Source organism: Macaca mulatta, chromosome 1, assembly GCF_049350105.2.
Source record: "Macaca mulatta isolate MMU2019108-1 chromosome 1, T2T-MMU8v2.0, whole genome shotgun sequence".
NCBI classification, from domain to species: Eukaryota; Metazoa; Chordata; class Mammalia; order Primates; family Cercopithecidae; genus Macaca; species Macaca mulatta.
Window position 1 is genome coordinate 105,544,179 of NC_133406.1, and position 17,849 is coordinate 105,562,027.

The following is a 17,849-nucleotide window of genomic DNA, read 5'->3' on the forward strand; positions in this document are numbered from 1 at the left end:
GAAAAAAAAAATGATTATAACTCAAAACTCCTTTCCCAAGGAGAAACATGAGTCAAAGACACTCATTAAAGTTGGAGGTAGTGTAGTGGCTCACACCTGTAATCCTAGTACTTTGGGAGGCCAAGGCGGGGGGCGGGGGGGGGGTGTTGAGTTCAGGAGTTCAAGACCAACCTAGGCAACATAACGAGACCCCCATCTTCACCAAAAAATATATATATATATATATATATCTGGGTGTGGTGGCAGAGGCCTGTGGTCCCAGCTACTTGGGAGACTGAAGTGAGAGGGTCACTTGAGGCCAGGAGCTCCAGGCTGCAGTGAGCTATGACTGTGCCACTGTACTCCAGTCCGGGGTGGGGAGAGAGAGACAGAGATCTTGCCTGCAAATAAATAAATACAGTTGGTACAATTAGAAAGTAATCACTATAGGCCGGGCGCAGTGGCTCACACCTGTAATCCCAGCACTTTGAGAGGCGAGGTGGGCAGATCGTGAGGTCAGGTGTTCAAGACCAGCCTGGCCAACACGGTGAAACCCTATCTCTACTAAAAATACAAAAATTAGCCAGGCGTGGTGGTGCATGCCTGTAATCCCAGCTACTCAGGAGGCTGAGGCAGAGAATTGCTTGAATCCAGGAGGCGGAGTTTGGCATAATTATGCCACTGCACTCCAGTCTGGGCGACAGAGCACGACTCCATCTCACAAAAAAGAAAAAAAAAAGAAAGTAATCACTGTAATACCAACTGGGTCCCTCTGTTTCTCCAGGTATAACACCTATGGAAGAAAACCTGAGTTTCATTTATCCACAGTTTCATATAATATATGGTCATCCTTGAATCCTCCCTTATTATATGCCCCAAAATATCCAAACTGAACATACCACTTATTTCCTAATAAATTACCTATCCCAAATGTTTATATCCAATCTTCTAGATTTAGTATATAGTTCTTAATCCACAGTAGTTCTGAAATACTTTTTGTCATCAAACCTCTTTTTAAATTATGAATCATCAACTTTCCACTGAAGGACAACCAACATTGTTATTCTAGACCTAGTTCTCATGCTCAAGAGAGAACTGGTGGGTAAAATGGAAAGAACAAGAATCTCTGAAGAAAGCTAACACTCACTTTGGAATGTTAGCTTAGACAAAGAATACTTAGCGTAATCAAACCATATCTTCAACACTTTAAAGAGAAATAAGGAGGTTAAAAAGATCTCAAAAGAAAATTCTGCCTACATAATGAAAATAGTCACAGTAAGAAAGGAGTATTTCCAAATAAATTAAAAATATTAATACTAGCTAGATACCACTCTGATCAACTCAGATTTAACAACAGAAATATAAAAGGTGGAAGAACAGCCACATAACCAAGGACAGAGAACGATGACATAATTTGGTAAGAAGAATCAGGAGACCGAAACCCAGAATGAGCTGAGGCTTGCAAAAATTTCAAGGACAACAAAAAAAAGCTTTTAAAATTGTATTCTGACACAGAGAGCCTACTAACTGGGATGAACAATTTTATGCTAATTGATGACAGAGTGTGAACAGATTGCACAACTATTTTATTTGTCAAAGAGAATGATTATCAGCATGAAAAAGACAGAACAAATATTGATTTGAAAGACTTGAAACCCTAAAGAGGTGAGGAAATTGGAAGATTCCAAACAAACTTGGGGCTCTGGGACCAGATGAATCAAATCCCTTGACTGAAAGAGCTAATAGAAGAAACATATGCACTGTTCTGGAAATGTTTCAGAAATACTGATACAGAAAATGGGAGTCATATAATATGAAACTGCTGAATTCAAATGTTACCCTAATTTTCAAAAACGGTTAAAATCATAGCCCGGCTAGCCCAGTAATGACAAGCTAAAATATTTTGTTTTCTAAAAATAACCACAACATTATTTCCAGTCCTCCATGATCTTCCAGAATCTTGTCATTTCTCATCAAGCAAGTATTTAGCCTCTACCCTTGAACCTGGGCAGGACTTGATGACCGACTGCCTCAAAAGTAGAATGCGGCAGAAGTGATGCTGCATGACTTACAAATTCTCCTGCCTTCCTCATGCTATGTGGAAACCCAAAGTAGCCTACACAGATATGTGAAAAGACCTATGTGGAGAGAAAATAAGGGCCCCATCCAACAGCCAGAATCAACCCAAGACATTTGAGTGACTGGATCTTCAGATTAATTCAGGCCCTAGCCTTTGTGTTTTCCAGCTGAGGCCTCAGGCATCATGGAGCAAAGACAAGTCTTCTTCACTAGTCCCTGTTTGAACATTAGCTAAGAGTCTAGTATAGAAAATCAAGATGTGGCCAGGCACAGTGGCTCATGCCTGTAATCCTAGCACTTTGGGGGGCTGAGGTGGGCAGAATGCCTGAGCTCAGGAGTTTGAGACGTGGGCAAGACGGCAAAAAAAAAGTCAAAAAAACCATTTCTACAAAAAATACAAACATTAGCCGGGCGTGGTGGCATGTGTCTATAGTCTCAGCCACTTGGGGGGCTGAGGAGGGAGGACTGCCTGAGCCTGGGAGGTTGAGGCTGCAGCGAGCCGTGATTACGCCACTGCACTCCAGCCTGAGTAACAGAGGGAGACTCTGCCTCAAAAGCAAAAAAACAATAAAAAATACCTCCAGAAAGTAAAAACATTTCTCCAACACCCAAGACTGCCAATGGCCAATAAGTACATGAAAAGATGTTTAACATCACTAACTGTTTACTTCTAGGCCTCTTTCAAAAAACCCAAAAAATGGGTAATAGAAAATATGACTTCAGGTATCTCAGATATCTTTCCCTGACATGCCAATCTGGATATAGCCCTGTGTTCCCTGCTGCTATTTTTCCCCCAAGTATGTCTGGAGTTACATAACCAGAAAAGCAAATAAGGTAGTGAAAGACTCACCTCACCAACCTACAACCATTCTTTATATGACCTACGAAAAAAGGCCAGGGCTTTAAATACAGATTCAGAATAATCTGGGATGCTCTTTTGTCTTTTTCATTATAATTATTCCCCAAAACTTTTTTATTTTTTTTTGAAACAGAGCCTTGCTCTGTCGCCAGACTAGAGTGTAGTGGCGCGATCTCGGCTCACTGCAAACTCCACCTCCCAGGTTCAAGCGATTCTCCTGCCTCAGCCTCCCGAGTAGCTGGGAATACAAGCATGAGCCACCACCGCCAGCTAATTTTTGTATTTTTAGTAGAGACAGGGTTTCACCTGAGATCAGGATGGCCTTGATCTCTTGACCTTGTGATCCGCCCACCTTGGCCTCTCAAAGTGCTGGGATTACAGGCATTGAGCCACTGCATCAGGCCTTCCTAAAACTTTTATCTCTTAAAAAAGAAAGTTTCACGATTGAGCAGCAAGAAATGAGATCACTTATTAGCCTCCTTCTGTTTTAGTGGCAAGTCCAGTTTCTACAAACAGGATTATTCCTGGAATCTGGCTTGGAAAAAAACTGAAGGATTATGGTATTTGTGGAGGTGGTTAAAAAATGGGCAGACTCACTGGCAGGAACCCAAGAGAGTAGCAGAGCTCAAGATGCTTTGCTGGGTTAGCCTAAAAAAACAAAAAGCAGATTTACAGGGACTTATCTTCAAAGACATCAGCAAAAACCACTGTCAATGCCACTTTTGAAGATGAGATAAACAGAGATGTATGTATATATGTATGTATGATGTATGTATCTACTTATATATACACACATGTGGTATGTGTGTGACAGAGACTGCATACACATATATGCTATCTCTATCCACAGAGAGGGCCTAGAAGCAATGACATCCTAGTAGCAATGAGCACATCTAGCACCCAGACACTGATTTCCCAGGAGTCATTTTGAAGAACTCCTATTGGCCAGGTCTGGGACAATTTGAACACCAAAATAAATAATAACAAAGTATAATCCTTTGGGGAAATTAATGCTTGATCCATGTTATCCTTGAGTCCATACTGATAAAGAAAGCAAGCTTTACCCTATCGCAACAAATAAATCTAGAAAATATTATAATATATAAAATTAGTAACATTACATTTGGCAACTATCACAGTAATAAATGATTTAGGCAAGTACCTCCAACAGATACTGGTGAGTAAGTATCTCATAAGAAAGAATATTTAGGTTTCAAAGTATCTCCTGCCAAAATATGTATTAATAAATAAAACATCCTTATTCAGTAACTTTACAGGAGAAATCTAGCAGACACATCTTAAACAGTGACAAAAGTTAACATCACCAGTAATGGGTTAAATCAGCAGCAGCACATGCCTCCTGATACAGTGTACTGACAGAAGTCTAGTATTACTGCAGGCGTATTCTTGCCAAAAATGTATAAATCATGAAACACCAAACAAACCCAAATTAAGGAACATTCTAAAAATGTCCAGGTCATAACAAATAAGGAAAGACTAAAAATCTCTCCCATACTGTAGGAAAAAGAAACATGACAACTAAATGTAATATATAATTCTAGGTTCAATCTTAGGCCTATAAAGGACATTAATGGAAGAAGTGGCAAAATCTGAATGGAACTAAGGTTTAGATAGTAACACTGTGATGGTTGTACTTTGGAGACTGTCTTGCAATTGAGGAAATGCATACCTAAGTATTAAGAAGTTGTAATAGGCAGAATAATGGCCTCCTTAAAGATGTCCATGCTCTAATCTCTAGAACCTATGAATATGTTACCTTTTATGGCAAAGGGGAATTAAGGTTGCAGATGAAATTAAGGTGCTAATAAGACAACCTTAAGATAAACAGACTAGGCTGTGTGTGGTGGCTCACACTTGTAATCCCAGAACTTTGGGAGGCCAAAGTGGGAGGACAGCTTGAGCCCAGGAGTTCAAAGCCAGCCTGAGCAACATGGCCAAACTCCATTTCTAGAAAATATTTTAAAATTAGTCAGGCATGGTGGTGCATGCCTATAATCCCAGGTACTTGGGAGGCTGAGCTGGGAGGATCACTTTAGCCTGGGAGGTCAAGGCTGCAGTGAGCCATGATCATGCTCCACAAGTTTTATTAAAAACTTGTAGAAAACTTGTGCATTTCAGCCTGGGCAACACAGTGAGACCCTGTCTCAAAAACAAAACAACACAGACTATCCTAGATTATTAGGACAGGCCCAGTGTAATCATAAACGTCTTTAACAGCAGAGGAGAGAAAAGAGAAAAAAGAAAAGCAGAAGAGGCTCACAGAAGAAAGGCGTCAAAGAAGAAATGAGATGACGGAAGCAGGGTCAACATGATGTGACTGAGGAACTCAATGCAGCATTGCTGGTTCTGAAGACTGAGGAAGGAGGGCAGAAGCCAAGGAATTCAGAAAGCCTCTAGAAGCTAGCAAAGGCAAGGCCATGGATTCTTCCCTAGGGACTCCAGAAGGAAACAGAACCCTGCCAACACCTTGATTTTAGCCCAGGGAGATCTTGTCAGACTTCTGACCCACAGAACTATAAGGTAATAAATTTGTGTTGTTTTAAGTCAGTAAATTTGCAGTAATTTGTTATGGCAGCAAATAGAAAATCGGTATAGGTTGTGGTGACTAGAAGAGGAATGCAGCTGTAATGAATACCCAAAAATGTGGAAGTACCTTTGAAATTGGGCAGTGGGAAGGGACTAAAAGAATTTTTAGGACCATGATTTTTAAAAAGCCCAGACTGCCCTGAAGAGATTTTAGCAGAAATATGGATTTTACCAGTTGTGCTGGTGAGGATGTGGAGAAACTGGAACCCTTATACACTGCTAGTGCAGCCACTTTGGAAAACAGTCTGGCAGTTCCTCAAAATGTTAAACATAGGCTGGACGCCATGGCTCACGCCTGTAATCCCAGCACTTTGGGAGGCTGAGGCAGGTGAATCACAAGGTCAAGAGATCGAGACCATTCTGACCAACATGGTGAAACCCTGTCTCTACTAAAAATACAAAAATTAGTTGGGTGTGGTGGCGCATGCCTGTAGTCCCAGCAACTCAAGGGCTGAGGCAGGAAAATCACTTGAACCTGGGAGGTGAAGGTTGCAATGAGCCGAGATTGCGCCACTGCACTCCAGCCTGGTGACAGAGCAAGACTCTGTCTTTAAAAAAAAAAAAAAAGGCCAGGCGCGGTGGCTCAAGCCTGTAATCCCAGCACTTTGGGAGGCCGAGACAGGCGGATCACGAGGTCAGGAGATCGAGACCATCCTGGCTAATACGGTGAAACCCCGTCTCTACTAAAAATACAAAAAACTAGCCAGGCGAGGTGGCGGGCGCCTGTGGTCCCAGCTACTCGGGAGGCTGAGGCAGGAGAATGGCGGGAACCCGGGAGGCAGAGCTTGCAGTGAGCTGAGGTCCGGCCACTGCACTCCAGCCCGGCGACAGAGCGAGACTCCGTCTCAAAAAAAAAAAAAAAAAAAAAAAAAAAAAAAAAGTTAAACATAGAGTTACCATATGATGCAATAATTCTACTCTTAGGTATATACTCAAGAGAAATGAAACATATGTGCACACAAAAACTTGTACACAAATAAATGGTCATAGCAGCATTATTTGTAATAGCCAAAAAGTGGAAACAGCTCAAATGTCATTCAGTTTATAAATGGGTAAATAAAACATTGTATGTACATACAATGAAATATTATTCGGCCATAAAAAGGAAGAAAGTACTGATATATGCTAAAATATGGATGAACTCTGAAAACATTATGCTAAGTAAAAAAAGCCAGTCACAGAGGACCATATATTGTATGACTACATTTAAATGAAACGTTCAGAATAGGTAAGTTTATAAGATGGAAAGTAAATAACTGATTATCTAAAGCTGGGACGAACAAAGGATTGGTGATGATGGCTAAAAAATGTAGTGTTTCTTTCTGGAGTGATGAAAATATTCTAAAATTGGCTGGGCAGGGTGGCTCATGCCTATAATCCCAGCACTTTGAGAGGCCAAGGCAGGCGGATCACCTGAGGTCAGGAGTTCGAGACCAGCCTGGCCAACACAGTGAAACCCCCATCTCTACTAAAAACACAAAAATTAGTCAGGCGTGATGGTGCATATCTCTAATCCCAGCTACTTGGGAGGCTGAGGCAGGAGAATCACTTGAACACAGAAGGCAGATGTTACAGTGAGCCAAGATCATGCCACTGTATTCCAGCCTGGGTGACAGAGCGAGACTCCACCTCGAAAAAAAAAAAAAGAAAAAAAGAAAATATTCTAAAATTGTGGTGATGGCTGAACAATTCTGCATTTAACAAAAGCCACTAAACTGTATGCTTTCAATATGTGAACCATATGATATACAAATGTATTTCAAAAAGGAAAATATGAATGTCAATTCAGCTAGTAAAGGCTCAGAAGGAAATTAGGAACATGTTATTAAAAACTTGTGGAAAGGGGATCCTTGTTACATAGGGGCAGAAAGTTTAGCAGAATTATGTCCCACAATAATGTGGAAAGCAGAATTTACTAAAGTGGCAACCTGATTTCTTTTTGCCCTTTATAGTAAAATGTGAAAGGAAAGAAACAGACTGAGGGAAGAGCTGTTAAATAAAAAGCAAGCTGAGCATGGTGGCTTGCAGCTGTAACCCCAGCACTTTGGGAGAAAAAGGTAAGAGGATCGCTTGAGCTCATGAGTTCAAGATCAGCCTGGCTAACATATTGAGACCCTGTCTTTACAAAAAATTAAAAACTAGCCATGTGTGGTGGCATGCACCTGTAGTCCCAGCTGCTGAGGAGGCTGAGTCAGGAAGATCACTTGAGCTCCTGGGAGTTCAGGGTTGCAATGAGCTATGATCACATCACTACTACACTCTAGCCTGGGTGACAGAGTGAAAGCCTGTCTCTTAAATAAAACAAACAAACAAAAAAACAGGACTTAATGATTTGGGAAATTCTCAGCCTTCCCAGCAAAAATGCCTGTAATCCCAGCACTTTGGGAGGCCAAGGTGGGCAGATCACAAGGTCAGGAGCTTGAGACCAGACTAGCCAACACAGTGAAACCCCATCTCTACGAAAAATACAAAAAATTAGCCAGGTGTGGTGGTGTGTGCCTGCAATCCCAGCTACTTGGGAAGCTGAGGCAGGAGAATAGTGTGAACCAGGGACGCGGGGGTTACAGGGAGGCGGGAGTTACAGTGAGCCGAAATTGCGCCATTGCACTGCAGCCCTGGCGATAGTGCGAGACTCTGTCTCAGAAAAAAAAAAAAAAAAAAAAAAGATATTCACTGTAAAGGCCTGGCACAATGGCTCACACTTATAATCCCAGCATTTTGGGAGGCCAAGGCAGGCAGATCACTTGAGCCCAGGAACTTGAGACCAGCCTGGGCAACATGGTTTTATAGAGATGGTGAAACCCCGCAAGATTCTTTTTTTTTTTTCTCCTGGAAACAGAGCCCAGGCTGGAGTGCAGCAGCACCACAATCTCGCAATATCGGCTCACTGCAACCTCCACCTTCCAGGTTCAAGAGATTCTTGTGCCTCAGCCTCTCAAGTAGATGGGACTATAGGTGCACCACCACACCTGGCTAATTTTTTGTATCTTAGTAGAGACAGGGTTTTACCATGTTGCCTAGTCTGGTCTCAAACCCCCGAGCTCAGGCAATTCACCTGCTTTGGCCTCCCAAAGTGCTAGGATTACAGATGTGAGCCATCGCACCTGGCCCCCACAATGCTCTCAAGAATGTTATACCAACAGAAATACAGTCAGCATAGACTAAAAGTGACAGAGAGAAAATGAAAAGAAAACTGTCATACCCCAAAAATTCTACAAACAAAAAAGAGGCTGTTAAAAATGACTAGCTGCAAAAGCATGTGTCACCTTTCACAAAGAAGGATAGCGGATGGAGCTATAAGCCCAGAGGGCAAAGCCAATAGCCGCAAAGGATTATTCTCAAGCCTTGAAATCAAATGGTGTTTGCCTGGCTGAATTTCAAACTGGTTAGAACCAGAGACTCCTTTTTTCCTTCCATTTTCTCACATTTTTTCTTCTCTTGACCTGCCACTTCAGGACACACTTTCTCACTTTTTGAGCAGGAATGTCTACAGTTGTTATACTATATCTGTCCCACCACTGTATTTTGGGAGTATGTAACTTGTTGCTTTAGATTCACAGATGAAGAAAAAATGTTCCTGAAAAGGGATTATACCCAGAGCCTCACCCATACCTAGTTCAGATGGGGAGATTTAGATGAAATTTTAAGACTTTGAGATGAGGCTATAATAGGTTGAAACTTCTGGGGCCACTGGGACGTGGTGAATGTATTCTGTCATGGGACAGACATAAACTCTGAGGGCTAGAGGGTAGACTGTGGTAGGTAAAATAATGCACCCACCCCTCTGGAGATGTCAATGTATTAATCCCCAGAACCTGTGAATATATTATCTTATATCACAAAAAGAACTTTGCAGATATTATTAAATTAAAGACCTTGAGATGGAGGCATTGTCCTGAAATATTTGGGGAGGTCTAAATGTAATGACAAGGGTCCTTGAAAGGAGAAAAGGGAGGCAGAACAAGTCAGAGTGATACAAAGTGAGAAGGACTCTGCTATGGCTTGCTTTGAAAATAGAGAAAGAATGCCACAAGCCAAGGAATGTGGATGACCTATAAAAGCTGGAAAAGGCAAGGAGCCTCTGGAAAAGAATGCAGCCCCTGCAAACAACTTAATTTTAGCCTAATGAGACCTGTCTCATACTTCTAACCTAAAGAATGGTAAGACAGTACATCTTTGTTATTTTAAGTCACTATGTTTGTGAAACTTATCGTAGCAATAGAAAACAAATACAGGGACCGAGCGTGGTGGCTCATGCCTATAATCCCAGCACTTTTGGAGGCTGAGATGGGTGGATCACTTGTGGCCAGGAGTTTGAGACCAGCCTGGACAACATGGCAAAACCTCATCTCTACTAAAAGACAAAAATTAGCCAGGCATGGAGGCTCATGTCTGTAATCCCAGTTATTCAGGAGGCTGAGGCACGAGAATCGCTTGAACTCAGCAGGCAGGGGTTGCAGTGGGCTTAGATTGCACCACTGCACTCCAGCCTGGGTGACCAAGCAAGACTCTGTCTCAAAAAAATAAAAAAAGAAGAAAACGAATACAGGAATAATACTTGGATATTATCATCATTGCAACTTCTTCTTATATCATTCAGACATGTTAACGAGCTGGGAATCTGCTTGTTAGCATGTCTGAATAATTTAAGAAGTTGTGGCCGGGCATGGTGGCTCTCACCTGTAATCCCAGCACTCTGGGAGGCTGAGGCAGGCAGATCACTAGGTCAAGAGTTCGATACCGTCCTGGCCAACCTGGTGAAACCCCATCTCTACTAAAAATACAAAAATTAGCTGTCCGTAGTGGTATGCGCCCGTTGCCCCAGCTACTGGGGAGGCTGAGACAGGAGAATCGCTTGAACCCAGGAGGCAGAGGATGCAGTGAGCCGAGATCGCACCACTACACTCCAGCCAGGCAACAGAGCAAGATTCTGTCTCAGAAAAAAAAAGGAGAATTATTTGCAAAGTTGCAACTTCTATATAACTTCGCATATATACTATATACCTTCCATATAAAAGTATATGGGAACTCTGTATGTTATTTCTGCAATGTTTATGTAAATCTGAAATTGTTTCAAAAATTTTTTAATTAATGGGAATTATATTTTGACTTACTAGAATTTTCTAAATGGTAGTTTTGAAAAATAGATTACCCTTGTAATGATAGAAGATAGAATTTAGTCATCTCTGTATTAAAAAGGCATAAGATAATTCTTATGTTATCTCCCTCTACCCTGAAGAGTTCACCTCATCTACATAGCAGTATTTTAGATGAGTAAAAGTGAGGAAGTATCAGGTAGGCCAAAGATCAACCTTCAGAACTTTCACCCACTACCTCTAGATTCTCTGGCTCCAGAGTCCTTACCTGTAGATAGTGATGTGGGGAGATACAGGACGGTTTGAACTTATATTCTTATTCCAGAACCGCTCCATCTCTTCTTTGGCTGTGGTTCCCAAAGGAACAGCACTAAAATAAAACCAGAAAGTTTGAAAAGAACTGAAAGTAAGCTTGGTTTAGTATTTTGCATAATGTTTTGTTAAGTCAATATTTTACAATACTGGCCAGAAGCATGGTGGCTCACGCCAGTAATCTCAGCACTTTGGGAGGCTGAGGTGGGTGGATCACCTGAGGTCGCGAGTTTGAGACCAGCCTGACCAACATGGAGAAACCTCGTCTCTACTAAAAATACAAAATTAGCCGGGTGTGGCGGTGGGCGCCTGTAATCACAGCTACTCGGGAGACTGAGGCAGGAGAATCGCTTGAACCCAGGAGGCAGAGGTTGCCGTGGGCCAAGATTGCACCATTGCAGTCCAGCCTGGGCAACAAGAGCGAAACTCCATCTCAAAAAAAAAAAAAAAAAATTTTTGCAATATCTTTTTAGAAAAGGTTTTGTTAGGGAAGCAGGAGCCTAGAAGACCCAGAGTGACACTATTTTAAAATCCACTCCATCTTGTTATAGCAACACAAAACAGAAAATAATAATAAAAATAAAATAAAATAATAGGCCAGGCACAGTGGCTCAAGCCTGTAATCCCAGCACTTTGGGAAGCCGAGGTGGGTGGATCATGAGGTCGGGAATTCAAGACCAGCTTGGCCAACATGGTGAAACCCCATCTCTACTAAAAATAGAAAAAAATTAGCCAGGCGTATTGGCGCATGCCTGTAATCCCAGCTACCTAGGAGGGTGAGGCAGGAAAATCGCTTGAACCTGGGAAGCAGAGGTTGTAGTGAGGCCAGATCACACCACTGCACTCCAGCTTGGGAGACAAAGCAAGACTCTGTCTCAAAAAAATAAATAAAATAAATAAAATAAATAAAAATAAAATAAATAAATAAAATAAACTCCATCTTAAAACTAGCAAAGCACATTCCTTGCCAGTGACAACCCACAGTTCTAAGATGTTTACAGCTAAGGAAACAGCTTGGTAATACCTGCAAGGACAAACTGCAACAACATAAAGTCCAGATGTCCCAATACCCATAACAACATATGCTTTCAAAATAATTACAGTCACGCTTTGATGTACTTACACACTAAAATGTCAAGGATACTTTTCTTTAAATCAATAATAAATTTTGTCATGCTCTCTGGTCCCCTGCATGTAGGCACAGTTTAGTTTAGTCCTTACATAGACAAGATCTCTATATAAGGAAAACTTAGGCCAGACATGGTGGCTCATGCCTATAATTCCAGCACTTTGGGAGGCTAAGGTGGGCAGATGACTTGAGCCCAGAAGTTTGAGACCAGCCTGGGCAACATGGCAAAACCCTGTTTCCACAAAAAATGCAGAGACAATTTAGCCAAGCATGATGGTCTGAGCCTGTAGTCCCAGTTACTCAGGAGGCTGAGGTGGGAGGATCTCCTGAGCCCAGGGAGGTAGAGGCTGCAGTGAGCTGTGATTGCATCATGGCGCTCCACCCTGGGCAACAGAGCAAGACTCTACCTCAAAATATTTTTAACAATTGGCCAGGTGCAGCGACTCATGGCTGTAATCCCAGCACTTTGGGAAGCTGAGGCAGGCAGATCACAAGGTCAGGAGTTTGAGACTAGCCTGACCAACATGGTAAAACTCCATCTCTATTAAAAATATAAAAATTAGCTGGGCGTAGTGCTGTGCACCTGTAATCCCAGCTACTCAGGAGGCTGAGGCAGGAGAATCACTTGAACCCAGGACGTGGAGGTTGCAGTGAGTCCAGATCACGCCACTGCACTCCAGCCTGGTCAACAGAACAAGACTCTGTCTCAAAAAAAAAAAAAAAAAAAAAAGACTAAAAATTTAAAAATTAAAAAAAAAATAAAACCTTAAAGACCTAAAAAATATATAAATATATACATATATATGTGTGTGTGTATATATATATTAAAAAAAAAAAGAGAGAGAAGAAAAAAAGAAACTTAAAGACAGCATGTTCCCCCAGTTGTTTTCTGAGGACACCCTACTATATAATTGAGTAGTTTCTAATAAACTTGCTTCTTTCACTGCACTTTGCTACTCACCTTGAATTCCTTCCTACATGAGATCCAAGAGCCCTCTCTTGGGGTCCGGGTCAAGACCCCTTTTCTGATAACAGTATGGTGGGCTGGATAAACCCACAGTATTAGGAAAACATGTTCCTCCGCTTACCTTATTTTTATACCAACTTTAATTCCGTTAACCTGAATCATCTGATGAGGTCATATCAGACAATAACTCTGTTTTGTTTTGTTTTTTTATTTTGAGATGGGGTCTCGCTCTGTGGCCAGACTGGAGTGCAGTGGCGCAATCTTGGCGCACTGCAACCTCCACCTCCTAGATTCAAGCGATCCTCCTGCCTCAGCCTCCTGAGTAGCTGGGACTACAGGCACGTGCCACCACGCCCAGCTAATTTTTGTATTTTCAGTCGAGATGGGGTTTCACCGTGTTGGCCAGGATGGTCTCGATCTCTTAACCTCATGATCTGCCTGCCTTGGCCTCCCAAAGTGCTGAGTTACAGGCATAAGCCACCGTGCCAGGCCGATAACTCTGCTTTCTAATCCCACCCAATACACAGGTCTGGCAATGAAAGCACAACTTCTTGTTGGGTGGCAGGGCAAGCATATTTTTTAAATATTCACATAAATGGATTATGCTTTTCCAAGGCCACAGTTTTATCTCATACATTACCATCTGCTCTCATCTGGCTTTTCAAGATTCCCTTTCAGGTTCTCAAAAATCAAGAACTAGATTCAGCTCGGTACCTTAATAGTTTCTTGGTTTTGTCACTGGGCTAGGTTGAACCCAACTATTAAACAGCTATGCTCAAGCTATGCACAATTCTGCATTGCCCCATCCAGGTGATCCTCTTACCTCAGCCTCCCAAGTAGCTGGAACTAGAAGCGCACACCACCACACCCAGCTAGTTTTTGTATTTTTTGTAGAGAAGGGGTTTCACCGTGTTGCCCAGGCTGGTCTCAAACTCCTGGGCTCAAGCGATCTGCCCACCTCAGCCTCCGAAAGTGCTAGGATTACAGGCATGAGCCACCATGTCCAGCCTACTAAATTGTTGAGGATAGCTGTTTCTCATTGATTGATTGATTGAGACAGGGTATCCCTATGTTGCCCAGGCTGGTCTTGAACTCCTGGGCTCAAGGGATCCTCCTGCCTCAGCCTCCCAAAGTGCTGGAATTACAAGTGTGAGCCACGACATCCAGTCTTTTTTTTTTAATAGAGATGGGGTCTCACTCTGTTGCCCAGGCTGGAGTGCAGTGGCATGATCATAGCTCACTGCAGCCTTGAACTGCTGGACTCAAGCCATCTTCCTGCCTCAGCCTCCCCATAGCTAGGACTATAGGCACACACCACCACACTCAGCTAATTTTTTATTTTTTAATTATTTGTGGAGACTAGGTCTCTCTCTGTTGCCCAGGCTGGTCTTGAACTCCTGGCCTCAAGCAATCCTTCTGCGTAGGCCTCCTAAAGTGTTGGGATTACAGGCATGAGCCACCGTGCCCAGCTGATTGTATTTCTCTAAAATATATTATTTGGGACAAATGAAAAATCTGAAAATCAACTGTATATGAGATAAGAGTTCATCAATGTTAAATTTCCTGAATTTGATAATTATGCTTATATAATTATACTGCATTATGTAAGACAATTTCTTTGTTCTCAGGAGAAATATTTAGAGGTAAATAGTCATGATATTCACAACTTACCCTTAAAGCATTCAGTGAAAATACTAATAATTAAATATATATTAGGCTGAACTACACTAAATCATTAATATTTCACCAGCTTTGACCTAAAAAAATAAAAATTTCATATGGCATAATCTAAAATACAAAAAAGCAAGATAAGCAAACACAATAAAATGTTAACAATTGGCAAATGTGGGTGAAAGGTATATAGAACTTCATCCTACTATTCGTATAACTTTTCTGAAAGTATAAAATATTTCCAAAATAAAAAGTTTTTAAAAAATAACACAAAGGCAATTGTTGACATCAACAGGCTGAGAATAAATATATAGCATGAAAGTCCAGGTGCGTGGCTCATGCCTACAATCCCAGCCGAGGCAGGGGGATCACTTGAGCCCAGGAGTTCAAGACCAGCATGGGCAAAATGTGAAACCTCGTCTCTACAAAAAATACAAAACATTAGCCAGGCATGGTGGCACACCACACACCTATAGTCCCAGCTATAGGAAGCTGAGGCTATGGCAAGCCCTGATCGTACCACCGCACTCTAGCCTGGGCAATAGAGAGCTTATCTCAAAAACAAACAACACACATACACACAAATGATAAATAGTGACCACAATTACTTAAGTTTCAGTCAACTGTCTATAACTGCCCACTGTTGTACATATCCATCAAATCTAAGTCAACAATCTATTGCTCTTCCCTAAGGAAAAAAAATAATTTTCAGACTTAGAAACTTACTTTCTGATACAGAGCTGAGGGCTAAAGTGGGCTCGGAGGCAATGACGACCAACATGTCTGCAAGATAAGAGAATCAAAAATCAATACACATTTAGAGATCAACTTTAGTATATCAACTTCTCTATTTTTAGGGGTGAAGGGATAGATTAAAAATAAGATAAAAACAATGACAGTATCAGTGTCCTTGATACCATTTTCTAGTTGAAAAGCTACAACTCTAACTTGAAAATAATAAGAAATATTACCTAAAAATGCAAAATAAAGTTTTAATCAAACACAAATAATGCAAGATAAAAGAATAAGAATAATCACAGTTGGTAATGTTCAACAGAGAAATAGAGAAAGTGATTTTTTAAAAGCTAGGTCTTACAGGAGGTGATGTCTAAGAGACAGGGTTAACACAACAAACAAATAAAAAAAAACAGAATAAGCCCACTGGTAACTGCAACCATATAGCTTAGCTTTAGCAGAGACCTACTACAATGGATGAATTTAAAAGGTCAGGCCAGGTGCAGTGGCTCACACCTGTAATTCCAACACTTTGGGAGGCTGAGGCCAGTGGACTACTGGAGCCTAGGTGTTCAATACTGCCTGGACAACATGGTAAAACCCCATCTCTACAAAAAACATGAAAATTAGTTGGGTGTGGTAGTGCACACCTATAATACCAGCTACTCTGGAGGCTGAGGTGGGAGTATCACTTGAGCCTGGGAGGCGGAAGTTGCAATGAGCCAAGATCGCACCACTGCACTCCAGACTGGGTGACAGGGCTAGACATCGTCTCAAAAAAAAAAAAAAAAAAAAAAAAAAGGTTGAAGAGTGCAAGGGGTTTGTGAAGAGACCTAGCTAAATATTAAGCTAGGTCATTTCAGGAACTAACATCAATTAAACTCAATATATCCTGAATGAATTTCAAGTCAAAAAGTCTTTCATGTAATTACAATCATGTGCAAAAAAATGGGAATAAAAAAATTTTTTACTGACCCCATGAAAGTTTTCTACTTAAAAATTGCTATTTTTGAAATGTATACATCAGTGCCAGAATTGCTTCTCAAGTCAGAAACTAAGATGTGCCTAGGCATTCTATCTAAGGAGAATTTAACTGATCCAAAGTTTACATGGTACAGGTTGAGCACCCCTACTGTGGAAAATCCAAAATCTGAAACCCTCCATAACCCAAAACGTTTTAAGTGCTGACATGATGCTCAAAAGAAATGCTCATTGGAGCATTTTGGATTTCAGCTTAGTGATACGCAACCAGTAAGTATAATGCAAATACTCCAAAATCTGAAAAAATTCGGAAATCCTAAATACTTCTGGTCCAAAGCTTTTCAGAAAAGGGATGCTCATCGTGTATTATGAAAAACACACAACCATTATACCCTTCAGTCACATCATTATATCAAATCTTTCCAAAAGCATTTAAGAAGGTAAATAGAGTGAATTTCTGGAACTAAAACTTAAAAATACATTGATTCTACAAAAGTTTATTGCATATCCACTACTTGCAAGGCACTAGGATACAAGGTCTCATAAAGATCTAATGATCTTCTAAAAAAGCTCATGATGTCCCTCACACCATTGATATTAGATGGACAAACTTTTCAAAAGTTGTATGTTTCACATTAGTACACTAGAAGGGCCCACTATTTGAAGGAAAAAATCTAACCAACACTTCCTTCTTCAGCTCTTCCCTCTTTCCAGCTTTGAAGGCAAGAGGTGAATACAGACATTGTATACCCAAGGCTCCCAGAAAGAAGTGGGAACAAATCTCTTTTAATCAATTGAATTGTGACTCTGAAGTTGCAGGGCACGCATTCCTCACACCAGGCTAGGCCCAGTCACTCAGCTACCCAGCAAGAGTTTGCAGATGTGGGTTGGAATCTATGGCGTGCCCTCTCTGTCTAGCGCTATTGTTTCCGAGACAAATATCAATGTAAACTTTCTACAAGGCCCTCACAGAAACTAGCTGCACAAATGCCATAACCTTATTTGAAATCTGACAAAAGTAATTATCTATCCTTCCCTTTCTTTTTTTTTTTTTTTTTTTTTTTTTTTTGAGACGGAGTCTCGCTCTGTCACCCAGGCTGGAGTGCAGTGGCCGGATCTCAGCTCACTGCAAGCTCCGCCTCCTGGGTTCACGCCATTCTCCTGCCTCAGCCTCCCGAGTAGCTGGGACTACAGGCGCCTGCCACCTCGCCCGGCTAAGTTTTTGTATTTTTAGTAGAGACGGGGTTTCACTGTGTTACCCAGGATGGTCTCGATCTCCTGACCTCATGATCCGCCTGTCTCGGCCTCCCAAAGTGCTGGGATTACAGGCTTGAGCCACCGCGCCCGGCCATATCCTTCCCTTTCATGTGAAAACAGGAACTCTGTATTTTTAATTGACAAGCCAGAACTTATAATTTCTAGTTATTGCTGCCC

General features: G+C 41.5%; 1 protein-coding gene across 20 annotated transcripts in view; it reads right to left on the reverse strand.

Moving 5' to 3' along the window:
• The window catches only part of SDHC (succinate dehydrogenase complex subunit C), a 44,174-nt gene that overhangs the window by 22,081 nt on the left and 4,244 nt on the right, over positions 1-17,849 (reverse strand). For 5 of the 20 annotated variants that reach the window (XM_077996999.1, XM_015113131.3, XM_028846281.2 and 2 more), the window contains exons 2-3: positions 15,426-15,482; positions 10,889-10,990 (exon numbers count right to left, since the gene is read on the reverse strand). The exons of 1 other annotated variant lie outside the window; for it this stretch is intronic. In XM_077996999.1, the coding sequence (XP_077853125.1) occupies positions 10,889-10,990; positions 15,426-15,482 (159 nt within the window). Of the gene's footprint in view, positions 1-3,514; positions 3,566-5,952; positions 6,073-10,888; positions 11,001-12,644; positions 12,763-15,423; positions 15,483-17,849 lie in introns of all 20 variants that reach the window. 14 more of the 20 variants (XM_077997014.1, XM_077997035.1, XM_077997005.1 and 11 more) reach the window with 8 other exon arrangements.